The following is a 12,711-nucleotide window of genomic DNA, read 5'->3' as shown; positions in this document are numbered from 1 at the left end:
AACATTTTGAAATGAGACCAGCCCAACCCACCCAAGACCCTGAATTTTCTAGTTCGACTCAAACTTCAAAAAGCTTTGATGAAGCTAAGTCAATCAGTAAGTCAATCAAGCTCTAACCTGTCCACAGCGGTATTGTGATGTGAGAGCCAATAAGAAATCAAGATACACTGCATGGCACCATGGGACTGGATTATCTCAAACAGGTGGTAACGTCAATAGGAGATGTGGGGCAGACAGGGTATTATTAGCAGTGTGATATATAATCTACATGTGCTGGACAAAATTAAATTGCAATCATTTTTGACAGCATGATTCCGTGCTGGCTATTAACAGTATTAGACTGATCACAAATACATTCATTTATAAACACCAATATTTTGATGTCGATTCTTGCTTACAGATCACACAATCACACACACGTTTATTTATCTTTCAAATGGCTTTATAAAAAAAACTTTAGAACAGGAAGATGGCAATGAAATGAATATAATCGAATAAGTAAAAATACAAAGACTGAACAAATTCTATGTGCAAAGGCTTGAAAATAAAGGAACATTCAACAACAAACCTGGGTACAATTCCCACCAATGAAACAATTGAATTCTGAATACAGAAATGCCTTATAGAGTGAAATGCAGTTGGGGTGAAATTGTCATCTACAATGGCAACATATCAGCTGCAACTCAACGAGTGTAGATAAGACTGACAAAGAAGTCAGTTTCTTTATCAGTCAGTGTCTGTATTTTAAAGGACATCACAGCTTGATATTCCTCAATAATGGTCCAACAACAATTTACCTATAAGAAGTTGATTGAAAGTGCTAAAGAGTAGGTACAGTAGGTTCAAGTAATCTAATCAATACGCCGAAATGCTATCAAAAGCCTCAATACCCAGCTAAGAACTGAAGGATATGTGCAAAAGTATAGTATAGTTAAAAATGAATATTTTACATGGACACAATGACAAACAAATATTAGACTAGCTAGAAATCTTTCTTATAAACAAGAAGGGAGTGTGGCTCAACTCAGCAGATAAAAGGCCCACAAGGTTCAAATCTGGAGAGTAACAGTGTGTTTCCAAAAGGTCTTTCTAAAGTGGGCAGGGGGTCTAACAATCTAAAACTGCTTCACATACTGTGAATGTACCGGCTTCCAGGAAGTTTACACACCCAGAGGTCCCCGTCCTGGATTGCTTCTAGCTTAACTTGCTCATGTTCATAGTACTGATACAGCTGACCAATCACAACTCCAGCTCCACAGGAAGAAGCACTTGGGAACCAGAGCCTCACATGATCTGAGCCTACAGCAAGTGAAAGTCTAGTAAAAAGGCAAATAGAGTTAACAGACTAATCAAGGCAAAGTTTGAAAGTGATACAGAAAAATGGCATATCAAATTTCCTTAACGCAGAAATTAGACAGAGTACAGTGTTGTGTTTTCTATAGCCCAGCATCAGCTGTAATGACTGTGACAACCACCTTAACAAATCCTAGTCCTAACTTTGTATGGCCCATAGCCTACTATAAGATCTGGACAAGGACCTGTATGGGTTGAGCAAAACTAAATATACACAGAAAATTAAGGCAGTGACATTTTTCAAATCAATAAGGTGCGATTATTGGAATGGGAAAACAAAAAACAAGGAACTTGGTGATACAAATTGGCAGATCGCTACTGTGGACATGCTTGACAAGTCTAGTGACATGAGAAGAAAAAAAATAAAGTCTATCTGGACTTGGGGGAGAAGCTGGGCTACATGGAAGAGGTATCTTTAGGCATGAGTTGCAGGCCATTGCTGACCTGGAAGCGAGTTTCATCTGATATACCATACTGCTCCAAGGGGTCCTGGGGAGGAAGGAGACTGTCAGCGAGTGAAGACTGGAAGAATACGCCTATTTCACATTTGCACCCAAATCAGCCATTTTGTGTCTAAAAGCTAGGAAGTAAACCAGGTGCAAGCAAGACATTGATTAGAGCCCTGGACATTCAGGCTTCCAGTTGGCTGCTTGTTAGGTTTAGAGAGGCTCTGCTGCGGTGTTCCCTTGGCCTGTATCTGTCTGGAGTGACAACGTTTTCCCGCTGCACTCTTCTCTTCTATAACGAGTTTATAAAGCTAAGGACCAGACTTTTTTTTGAGAGAACCCGACCATCCTTATGGTGAGAGAATACACTCTGAGTCCTTGGAATGCAATTGTATTCCTCCTATATGCTCAACAAGGGCAATGAATGATCAGCATTTCATGTGATTTGAGTTGCTATTGATAGGAAATATATGCACGGCAGATATGGGACAGCCTGCTTGCTATCTGTTCTGTTGATCGATTTGGTTCCTGTCATAGTTATGCTTTAATGAGATGGTGGCCAGTGTGCTGCTGCAGGAGAAGGGGACATTCACACCAAAAGCATTTTTTTTTTTTCAGTCAGAACGCTATGAAAATCATGTCGAGGGCGCTTCCATTGTGCACAAAACACAGCGCACGGAACGTTTTTTTTGGCTTCGTTTTATTTTCCCCTGCAGTCGCTCGCACTAGAGTTGAGCACACAACGACCACACGGACGGTAGCTAGCTAGTTTTGTCTGTTTGATGTTGTTCACTGTCAACATGAAAGCCAGATTATTGTCAATTCTGGCAGCAGCGGAGGTTGAGGATACCTCGGGAGGAGAAATGGTAGGAGTGGAAAAGACGAGCAGGGCGCTTTTCCTCTAATGTTCAACTTTTTTCAGCTTTAAAACGCCCACAGCGCTCCTCCAAAAACAACAGACGCCACCAGCGCTGAAACGCCAGGTGCGTTCATTAAAAGAGGAGCACGTCTAGCGCGTCCTTACATAGAGAATGAATTGCAGAAAGACGCTGGCAGCTCCAAAAACGCTTTGGGTGTGAATGTCCCCTAACTGGGGTGGCTGATGCTAGTTGGCTCCACCTAAATGGACAGATATCACAGATAATTTGTGTCATTTGAAAACATTGAATGGTATTTTTGTTATTACTGCCATCATGACTGTGCATCTCTCTCTCTCTCTCTCTCTCAACCCAACCGCTCATGGCAGGTGAACGCACACCAAGAGACAGGTCTGCGCAAAGCTTTTCCCCGGTTAAAGGGCGCTTTCCTTGCTGCCTTGCCTAAGGGCATGCTTTTGTTGGGAAATTCTTTCAATTGCCACATGACCTGTGCAGTAAAATAGCCGGTGCACGTGAGAATTGTTTTAATTGTTGGGTCTAAAATATAAAGAGCCTGGTCTTCTACCTGCTCTATTTGTGAAGCAGCCTGAGATAACTCTTGATGTGATTTGGTGCTATATGCACTTTTTATACTCTTTTTTTTAAGTTTTGTTGTGATGCTTTTAAATGTCCATTTTACTCTCTTCTTTTCTTTTATTTTCCTGTCAACCATTTTATGTGAAGCACTTTGAATTGCCTCTGTGTATGAAATGTGCTATACAAATAAACTTGACTTGACTATATAAATATAAAATTGATTGATTGATTGATTGATTGATTTGATTTAATGTCAATCAGAATGATACAGGTGAAATATGTTTTTTTTAGCTGTGGCTCCGCAGTGTGACTGCAAGCCAACTTCTATTTAACCGACACAAAATAATGAGAATCTTCAAGAGCCTGCGCGCAGACGCAGACATGAATGTTGTCAATGTGCTGATGCGCTGTCACAATAGTGTTTTCATATTCATCACGTTGTGAGACTCAACATGAAACTATTCATAAAGTCGGTATAACATTTGATCGTGTGGTCAGTTAGTTGACTAATGTATGCAAACTTGCCCCTGTGGTTACATAAACTTCCAAAACGAGTTACAACTTAAGCGTGCGTCATTAGGTGCACTCCGGTACCTAAACAAATAGAACTACACCCCTGATGCAGTCATAACACTTGTGAGGTGCTCTGGATAGAAGCACCAAGCACATGGCTTGAATTATAATATGTTGTTGTTACACTTCATCTCACCTTGCCAGTCAGCCTGTGGATTTCAGTACGATAGAAGATAAGGTTCTTCCTCATGAACTCATAGCTGAAAGAGATGAGATGACAAACAGATGTGACACTTGAAGAAAAGTCTCACACAATATCTAAAAGCAAAGCCATGATCCTTGAGGGCCAAACAAACATGTAGCTTACATTTCCTCATGACATCATTGAATTATACATTTACAGAGCAGCACACACACGCACAAAAAGTAATGCCGAAAACACATTTTGGCATTATTAGGGCAAAGACCTATTTGTCATGGTAGACCTGCTGTCCTACCTGGCCTTGATGATGGAGTCTATCCACTCCACACACTGCTCTTCAGAGTCACACTCAAACAGATACTTTCTCTCTGCTTCATCCAGAAATGCTACAAAAAAATACACACACACACACACACACACACACACACACACACACACACACACACACACACACACACACACACACACACACACACACACACACACACACACACACACTTCAATGTACCTAGAATTACTCATACTTGACTACCAAATTCACATCCACATGGTTTCAGTCTACTGCCGAAAGTGAAAGTGACTGCAATTGTGATATGACGTTATGAGTAAACTATTGAATGAAAGTGTCTGATGACTACTTCCGTCATCATCAGAGGTGTCACTAGATCTGTAAACAACATCAGCTGTTTAAGACACGTCACACACCACCTAGTGACACCTCTGATGAAGACACGTCACACACCACCTAGTGACACCTCTGATGAAGACACGTCACACACCACCTAGTGACACCTCTGATGAAGACACGTCACACACCACCTAGTGACACCTCTGATGAAGACACGTCACACACCACCTAGTGACACCTCTGATGAAGACACGTCACACACCACCTAGTGACACCTCTGATGAAGACGGAAGTATTGCCGTGGAAACATGTCCGGTAGGAATGAAAACCTGTGTCTGATATAGAAGAAAATCTAACGATCTAAGTCAAGTATAGACACTATGAACCTCTTTGGATTATTGTCTGATGATTGTCTGATCGGTGATGTACTCACAATCCAATTTTGACCTATGTTGCTGCCTGAATTCGTTCATTTCCTTTATTTGACCAGGTTTGCTCGGTTATTGAGAAGTGAGAACACATCGTCTTTTACGATAACAACCTGGCAAATGAATAGAGCTGCTTTGCTTACTCCACAAAACACATTTCCAGTAAGCTGACTCATCACCACTGACTCGATTAACTTTAACACGGTCAGTGAGAAAGTGTGGGTTAGTATTGTGTGAATGTTGAATGGGGAGGAAACTGAACATTGCTCACTGATAGAGAAGGCCTGACCGTCCTCTTTCTCCACCCGGCACTGCTCCAGCAGCAAAGCTCCAAGTGGCTGAGTGACAAACAAACAAAATGATTATAATAAATTCAATGTATTGGTTTATTTAGTTTAACATGAAATTAGATTGCTTTATCATGTGGTACACAGGGCATAGTACAGTAGATCTCAGATCAAGGTGTGCCCTACTAAACAATTGACTTACCTCCTCCTCATCAGTCCGGAAATAGAAGAGGAAGTTAACAACCAGTTTCACCAGCCTCTTCTTTACAACTGTACAATAACAAGGAATCATACGCAAACACATGCCACGTCACGGATATAGTAGTGCTCTGGTCAAATCAATAAGATCTATTCGTCATTGAATCATAACATTTAGCCCAAAACATGAGAGGGAAGTGAATATGAAAAAGTGTTTGAGGTTATCAGTATTATAATATCAAGTCAGGTCACCATCTCCTTTCTTGGGTCCTCTCATGCCCAGCTCTGCTGCCCTTTCTGACGGCTGGCGGCTCAGACAGACCAGCTCCTTCTCGTTGAAACGCATCACGATCACTGACGCACGCAGTCAGTACACAGGGTGAAGACACTGTACACTTGTGGGCTACGCTTGAGCCATTTCCCCTCCCGGACGCATTATCCAGTTCGTAAATCGTCCGTTGTCGCGATCACCAAACACTGTTCGCTGTCTCACTATCTGGTGTTTTCGACACGTGCTGAACTGTGGCTGGTCATTTCTGCGGTCAAGCAAAAAAATGAAAAACTGAGAGGTCGTCCTGTTCACAACCTACAAATTGGACACTCCTCTGACACTCCCCGCTGGCACAGGAACCCGGAATCATACGGCGAGCGTTGGGGGACATACCAGAGGGGCAGTCAGTCAATCCATTAGTAAACCACAGAAAACCTGCAAAAGTGACAATACGGCAACATTACAGTTTGCCATTATTCAGCTAACGTTATATACAGCAGTTGCCAAAAAAACGGGCAGGAATTTTTGTATTTTGTGATTTTCAAGTGCCCGCAGTGATGCTTTGTCAGCTAGCGAAATTGTCAATAAAGCTGTATACAAAACCTTGCGCATGCGCAGCGCACAACATTCATTTATTTTGTTGGCGTGATCCTGACGTTGTGGTGTTGGTTGGTGTTGGTAAGTGTTTCGAGAAATACAACGGAATGTAATGTTTACTTATAATGGATTAACTCATATCACGTGACAATATTTCACAATTTGTAGTAGGCTATCAAATTTGATAGTTCCGATTTGTTTGAACACATCGTTTAGCATACCAACGCTGGTTAGCTTCAGGGTTAGCATAACGTTAGCATTGCTATGTGCTCATTTAAAGCAGATAGAGCCAACTTGGCTTATCTTTTAATATAGCTAGCTACATGTTCACTTATCGACCTTATTTATGCAATATAGGTTTACGAAGCGTACTTATTTGGTACAGTAAACGGACCCAAGTCAGTTCTTTATTGGTTAAAATATACAATACACAAATTCTATAAAATGCAGGTTGAAGACAGAATAAGAAAGATGGTTCTAAAACATACACGCATTTACAACACAACCAAGTAAACTGAAAGCAATGCTGTATGGATGGTGTTTTAACTTGAACATGTAACATTACTGTAGCATCATCATTACTGACTTAAAAAACACCCACAAGTACATGTACACAACAAGCTACTCATTTGCAATAGTGAGACTAAAATATAATTCTTCATTTCCAACTTTGCCAACAGTGTATCTTTTATTTCTCCACAGGGAAAACTGCGTTTGAGTGTTTGTAACTGTCCTGTGCTGACTGGGACAATAGGAGTGGGTGTCTGTGTTTGAGCCCATCGTCCTGCAAACATGGATTTCCAGCACCGAGCTGGCGGGAAGACGGGGAGCGGAGGGGTGGCGTCCGCCTCGGAGAGTAATCGCGATAGACGAGAGCGGTTACGTCAGCTCGCCCTGGAGACCATCGACATCAACAAAGACCCCTATTTCATGAAGAATCATTTAGGTTCCTACGAGTGCAAACTTTGCCTGACGCTTCATAACAATGAGGTGAGGAGGCACAAACTAAAACTCACTGAATTAACATTATGTGAACTTGGTGTCATTTTCTTGTTTTGAACTCTCTTTCTCGTTATTGAAATATCATCACAAGTTGCTTTCCTCTCTATTGCAGGGCAGCTATTTAGCTCACACACAAGGAAAGAAACATCAGACCAATTTGTAAGTCCACGTCTTGTCTATAATACTGTAACACGTCATGTCACATGGAAATGCCGTGTCATTATGTGTTGACTAACTGTCAAAACACTGTATATTTGATTCCTTTCAGAGCGCGGAGAGCGGCCAAAGAGGCAAAAGAAGCACCTGCCCAGCCAGCTCCAGAGAAAGTCAAGGTTGAGGTCAAGAAGTTTGTCAAGATCGGTCGGCCAGGATACAAAGGTGAGGTAGCTCATCATTTATGTTCATATTGACTTCGTTGTAGATTCATGTAATTTCTAATGTACTGAAACATGTGCTCCTCTCATTTATAGTAACCAAACAGAGGGACCAAGAGACCGGACAACAATCGCTACTTTTCCAAGTTAGTAGATTTAAAATTATTTTCATTGTTTGTGGAACTTTGTTAAAATGAAGCAAATTAATATCATGCTGAACTAGAAAGATTATTATGTTCAAGTGAACCTGTCTTACCACCCTAGATCACAAAGTGGGGCTGCAGCAGAGAAGAGTGCCCATCCACTCAGTTGAGATGCTCTAGATTTGACATGTTTGTCCAAAGTATTGCTGTTATTTGAGATTGATTATGGCCACAAGTGATGTTATGCCGAGTTAAACTTTTATTGCCTGCAAACGTTTCGGGCTGTTAACCCTTCATCAGTGCAGTAGCAAAATCGTTTGCTACTGCACTGATGAAGGGTTAACAGCCCGAAACGTTTGCAGGCAATAAAAGTTTAACTCGGAGTGCTATCCTCTTCTCTTTTATTCTTGACATTCATTGTAGGATTTAGCACCCAGTTAGTAGCTGAGTTGAGCGCGTTTTTTTATATTTTGATTCACAAGTGATGTTACAAATCAAAACTTAAAGGATAAGTCTTAAGTGTTTTTAATGCATTGATTACCGTCAACAAATCCTATGAAAATAACAAAATCAATAATGCGTTTGCTCTACTCCTGTGACTTTCTGCCTTCCCATGTACCGTTTTTAGCCGTGAACCCAGAGGTATTTGGCTGAGGCTCCAATTTTCAGCTAAAAAACCTTTAAATACAGCTCACAAAGACATAGTTTCAATTGTAAAAATCGCTGTTACCACAAAAAGTCAGACTGTTGTAGTTTTTTTACCAAATCAAATTCAGATGGGAACAAGTTCTTCATTATACCGTGGACTATTTTTGGTGCTACACACAACTACTTTCCTGAGATGGCAAAGAAAAACTCGCCAATGATGGCTGAAGCGGATGTGAAAAGATTTTCTTTACCACCTTCACCAGCCGCCAAGTAAAATAAATTGAGGTCCAAATGATATTGACACCCCCCCCCCCGCCATTGGGAGAAGACCTTCAAGAACATATTCAAGCTTCCCTTTTCCATTCTTCTACCCATCAGATTGACTACCCAGAGATTGCAGAGGGAATTGGACCCAGGCATCGTTTCATGTCTGCTTACGAGCAGCGTATCGAGCCTCCAGATCGTCGCTGGCAGTACCTGCTTCTGGCGGCTGAGCCCTACGAGACCATCGCCTTCAAGGTGCGTGGGACTTCCCCTTCTGCTGATCTGCTCTGCTTTCCTATGCCCCGTTAACACCGAAATTAGTGCATATATTCAGGGTTTTTTAAACACCGGTAAAACCGCTAAAGATAGGCGATTGACTCCTTTCACATAGCCTCCCGACCCGGGTCGTGCGTTTCAACAGGTGGACTGACTGTCACCAGGCTGCGCACTCCTCCCATCACTGACCACGTAGATACGCTCTCATTCTTAAATAAACCAGTAGATTGTCGTGCACCATTGTTTCCACTACATAAACTGGCAGCTCCATAATATCAACACAGGCCGGCACAACATAAAACAGTTAAACAATGTATCTAAAATGCTCTGTAATGCGTCTTAATGTGCGCGTCATGTTTGTCATTTGGTGATGCAGTAGCGCTGTACTCAACCTGACAGTCCATTCTGAAAACATTCGTAAAAAAAAATAAAAGTTGTTAATTATACTATTATAAGAGCTGAAGTTGTCCCACGGCCGCTTTTCGGACCGACATCAGGATGTCTGTGGCACAGTTTGAGTTCCTACTGGAACAGTCTGAGTCCCTACTGGAACAGAGCGCCACACCTGAAGATGAGGAGGAACAACTTTGGAGAGCCAAGTGACCCAGAGCAGAGGCTAGCTGTGTGTCTGAGGTAAAATATCACACACACATATATCAGAAGTAAGAACTGAAATAAGTCCAGGTTGAACCACAGTGCCAGTGGTGCGCATTTGACGACCTGAGCGCCGGAAATGATGAAATAATCACTCTGTGTAATTTCATAGTCGAGACATTATTGATTTCCGTCTGATAAAAGTTTGTAGGTGCGACTTGCATCATAAGTCCTATGGTTACCAATACGCACAGGCAAATATAACTAGCCTATGTAGCCGCCGATCTAGTTGTCACTCTACCACAGTAGCATTGCCTACGCTCTTATTTTGTCTATTTCAACTAGACTGCATCCTTGTAATCAGACAGTCGGACAATTCTAATGCTGCTCAACACTCAGAAAGTTAACATGAGTTTACTGCAGAAACTTCATTGCATATTTCACATTTTTACTGGCTCTGACTGGAACGCCTTTGCTCTTTTAGGTCCCCAGCAGAGAAATTGATAAAGCAGAGAACCGCTTCTGGACACATTGGAACAAAGAAACTAAACAGGTAGTGATGATCATTTGTCACTATGCAAGACTATTGGGTGTTGTTATTTGAGAATAATAGAGGACATATCTGGTTAAACACCCTTTTCTTTCCACTCCTAGTTCTTCCTGCAGTTCCACTTCAAAATGGAGAAAGCCATGCCCCAGTCCAGTGGGCCGGCCCCTCCTGTAGGGGTGAAGCGCCCCCCTCCTCTCATGAGTGGGCTTGGACCCCGCCCACCAAACGAGTCCATGCCCCCTCCCCCGCCCGGAGGGATGCCTCATCCCCAACACCCGCCCGGAGGGATGCCTCATCCCCAACTCCCACCCGGTGCCCCCCAAATGCCCCCGCAGATGCCCATGCCCCCCATGCCGATGAGGCCGCCTCCTCCAGAAGGCCTTTCAATATCCAATTAGGCTAACGTGATTACTGTTCTCCATCGTTTGTGGTCGTTCAGCCCATGCGTCGCTACTCGCTACCTGATGAGCCTACAGTTTCCATCTACCTATTAGAGGATGCAGTTGCGTATATCATTTTTATTTCTACAAATGACGTTCAAGGTCCATATTTAGTTGATTTTTATACTGTTCTTGTTTTATGGAAATATTGGAGGGCAATCTCTGGAGCGTATGGTGATAGGCAGCAGTATAAATATGACCACACTCTTTTGTATAAATATTTAGCCTCTGGACATGGAGTTATCGTTGACAATGGCTCATCTTTTAAGAATAAGATTTGTTTTGTAATTAAAAACTATGGAGAAAAATGTTGTCTTTGTTGCGTCTTGAAGTCCGTGTTAAGTCTTGGGACAAAATTAATGACTTTCACAAACACATCACACACGGGAAGCTTTATTGATGTTTGTGTTCAGTAGTTAAGCGAGTGGGTCACAGTAGAAGAAATACTTTGTGAGGAGAGACTGGAAGGAACAGAACATTACAGAAGTTCTTGAAATAATTGGGCTCAAAGTAGTTGCCGTCCTCGGGCGAACTGCCAAGTTCAGGGTCAAAACATGACGTTGCTGAGGAAAAGGGCTTTTAATTGGACTCTTGGAACCAATTTTCTTTTGTCAGATGGCTTAAGTGGGTCAGAATCTTGCTCTCCGTTCACCCCGTTAAGGTTGCTCCATATAAATTAAAGATCTTGCAGCATAGTAATATTAAAAAGTCAACTGGTCTGGCATTATTGGTAATCGATAGATTCAAGAAATCAAGGATTCTAAATGTGTCTTTTAACAAAAAGAGGAATCTAGGAAGTGCATTCGAGTGATCACCTATGAATTTAGCAGTTCACAAAAGCACGTCTGTTCTTCTGTCGAATAGAACTGTCAGTTTAGAACTGTCAGTTGAACATTTCAGCACAATTCAAAAGCGTGAGAGTGCTTTCCAGGCAGAAGAAAGATCCCTCACACTAAATCATATGACTCCATCAAAGCCACGCAGGCCCAGCAGATAGACATCCATCGTGTTCCTGTCAGTAGAATCATCTCCTGGTTACACGGCTGGGAGCACACAGTATTCCTCAGACTCACTGTTACTATTTGAAAGGCATTTTTCTGTTTGAAAGAAAACACTATTATTATGAAGTTAATATTGCAACCTATTTACAAATCAGTCAATTTACGTAGGTGCAAACTGTTTAGACGAGTATGAAGTGGTGTGTGTCTTTGCCACAGGAGAAAGGAATCAAGCTTTTGGAGACTTGATCTTCTGTTTCTTTTCCTCGTGCCTTGTGTTCTTCATTGGTATTTCCTCCTCCTCGTTTTCGTCATCTTCATCTTCCTCTTCAGCCGCCTCCCTGAGTTTGCCCTGTGTTTCTTTCTCAGCTTTGATCTCGTCACCTCTGACCTTCTTGGCTCTCCTGTTCTTGAATGTGCCCTCTCTTTGCTGAGTGAGTTTTGTCTCTGGCGGTGGCCTGTTTCTCACACCTCTTCTTGACCCTTGCGCTGTTGCTCCTCTCTTTGACTTCCCTCTTTTGGCTTCTCCGTCATCATCCTCGTCGTCGTCGTCCTCCTCTTCGTCATCAAAGTCTGGCAGCCACCAAAACATCACTTCCCACAGGGACGTCTCCGGCTACGGGGACAGAACACAGCGAATGCTTCAAACAAGATGGCTAGCGATAGATGTTTGGCTGTGGCTTTTCAGATTGGCTGCCATACCGGCCATTCTGACAGGTAACAATCTTGTAAAGGTCTTATATTATGAAACCCCACTCAATCCCATTATTAACTGGTCAAGACTCGGGTCCCTGAGAACCAACGCTCTTAAAAGGTTCTCAAATATCTGGGACCCGTTTTTGGTCTACTTTGACGAGGTTAAGAATGATAAGGGACTGAGGTTGGGGGTGATGGATGGCTCGCCCGGCTGGTATCCCATGGACCCCTTAGGCGGGATCCCAGATACACGATATATCTCTTAGAAACACATAAGCACCTTATGCGGCTGATGTTGTATTGTTGAATGTCAATGATGTATGTATGTTTTTCTCCCTTTATTTGCCTG

General features: G+C 42.4%; 2 protein-coding genes across 2 annotated transcripts; one reads left to right on the top strand and one right to left on the bottom strand.

Annotated features, from left to right (window-relative positions):
• Positions 1 to 430: 430 nt before the first annotated feature.
• plekhj1 (pleckstrin homology domain containing, family J member 1) lies at positions 431 to 6,111 on the bottom strand. Its single transcript, XM_083659405.1, has 6 exons — positions 5,762 to 6,111; positions 5,514 to 5,581; positions 5,296 to 5,362; positions 4,264 to 4,354; positions 3,963 to 4,026; positions 431 to 1,842 (listed from the first exon to the last, which is right to left on the bottom strand). Exons 1-6 carry the CDS (start codon positions 5,853 to 5,855, stop codon positions 1,750 to 1,752), a joined length of 477 nt encoding a protein of 158 aa, XP_083515531.1. The 5' UTR covers positions 5,856 to 6,111; the 3' UTR covers positions 431 to 1,749.
• A 231-nt stretch (positions 6,112 to 6,342) lies between these two features.
• On the top strand, positions 6,343 to 10,976 carry sf3a2 (splicing factor 3a, subunit 2). The gene is made up of 8 exons (XM_083659396.1): positions 6,343 to 6,458; positions 7,080 to 7,367; positions 7,492 to 7,538; positions 7,648 to 7,757; positions 7,850 to 7,899; positions 8,923 to 9,063; positions 10,163 to 10,231; positions 10,333 to 10,976. Exons 2-8 carry the CDS (start codon positions 7,170 to 7,172, stop codon positions 10,624 to 10,626), a joined length of 909 nt encoding a protein of 302 aa, XP_083515522.1. The 5' UTR covers positions 6,343 to 6,458; positions 7,080 to 7,169; the 3' UTR covers positions 10,627 to 10,976.
• The last annotated feature ends 1,735 nt before the right edge of the window (positions 10,977 to 12,711 follow it).

The sequence above is a fragment of the Poromitra crassiceps genome, assembly GCF_964638095.1.
Source record: "Poromitra crassiceps genome assembly, chromosome: 23".
In the NCBI taxonomy this organism is placed as follows: domain Eukaryota; kingdom Metazoa; phylum Chordata; class Actinopteri; order Beryciformes; family Melamphaidae; genus Poromitra; species Poromitra crassiceps.
This window is presented reverse-complemented; position numbering and strand designations above follow the sequence as displayed.

Excerpts from the sequence above, each read along its gene's own strand:
- sf3a2 (XM_083659396.1), top strand. The coding sequence starts at position 7,170 with ATGGATTTCCAGCACCGAGCTGGCGGGAAGACGGGGAGCGGAGGGGTG. Across the intron at positions 7,900-8,922 it reads AACAATCGCTACTTTTCCAA|ATTGACTACCCAGAGATTGC; the intron begins GTTAGTAGATTT and ends TCTACCCATCAG. Across the intron at positions 9,064-10,162 it reads ACGAGACCATCGCCTTCAAG|GTCCCCAGCAGAGAAATTGA; the intron begins GTGCGTGGGACT and ends TTGCTCTTTTAG.
- plekhj1 (XM_083659405.1), bottom strand. The coding sequence starts at position 5,855 with ATGCGTTTCAACGAGAAGGAGCTGGTCTGTCTGAGCCGCCAGCCGTCA. Across the intron at positions 5,582-5,761 it reads AGGACCCAAGAAAGGAGATG|TTGTAAAGAAGAGGCTGGTG; the intron begins GTGACCTGACTT and ends GTTATTGTACAG. Across the intron at positions 4,355-5,295 it reads CGGTCAGGCCTTCTCTATCA|CATTTCTGGATGAAGCAGAG; the intron begins GTGAGCAATGTT and ends ATTTTTTTGTAG.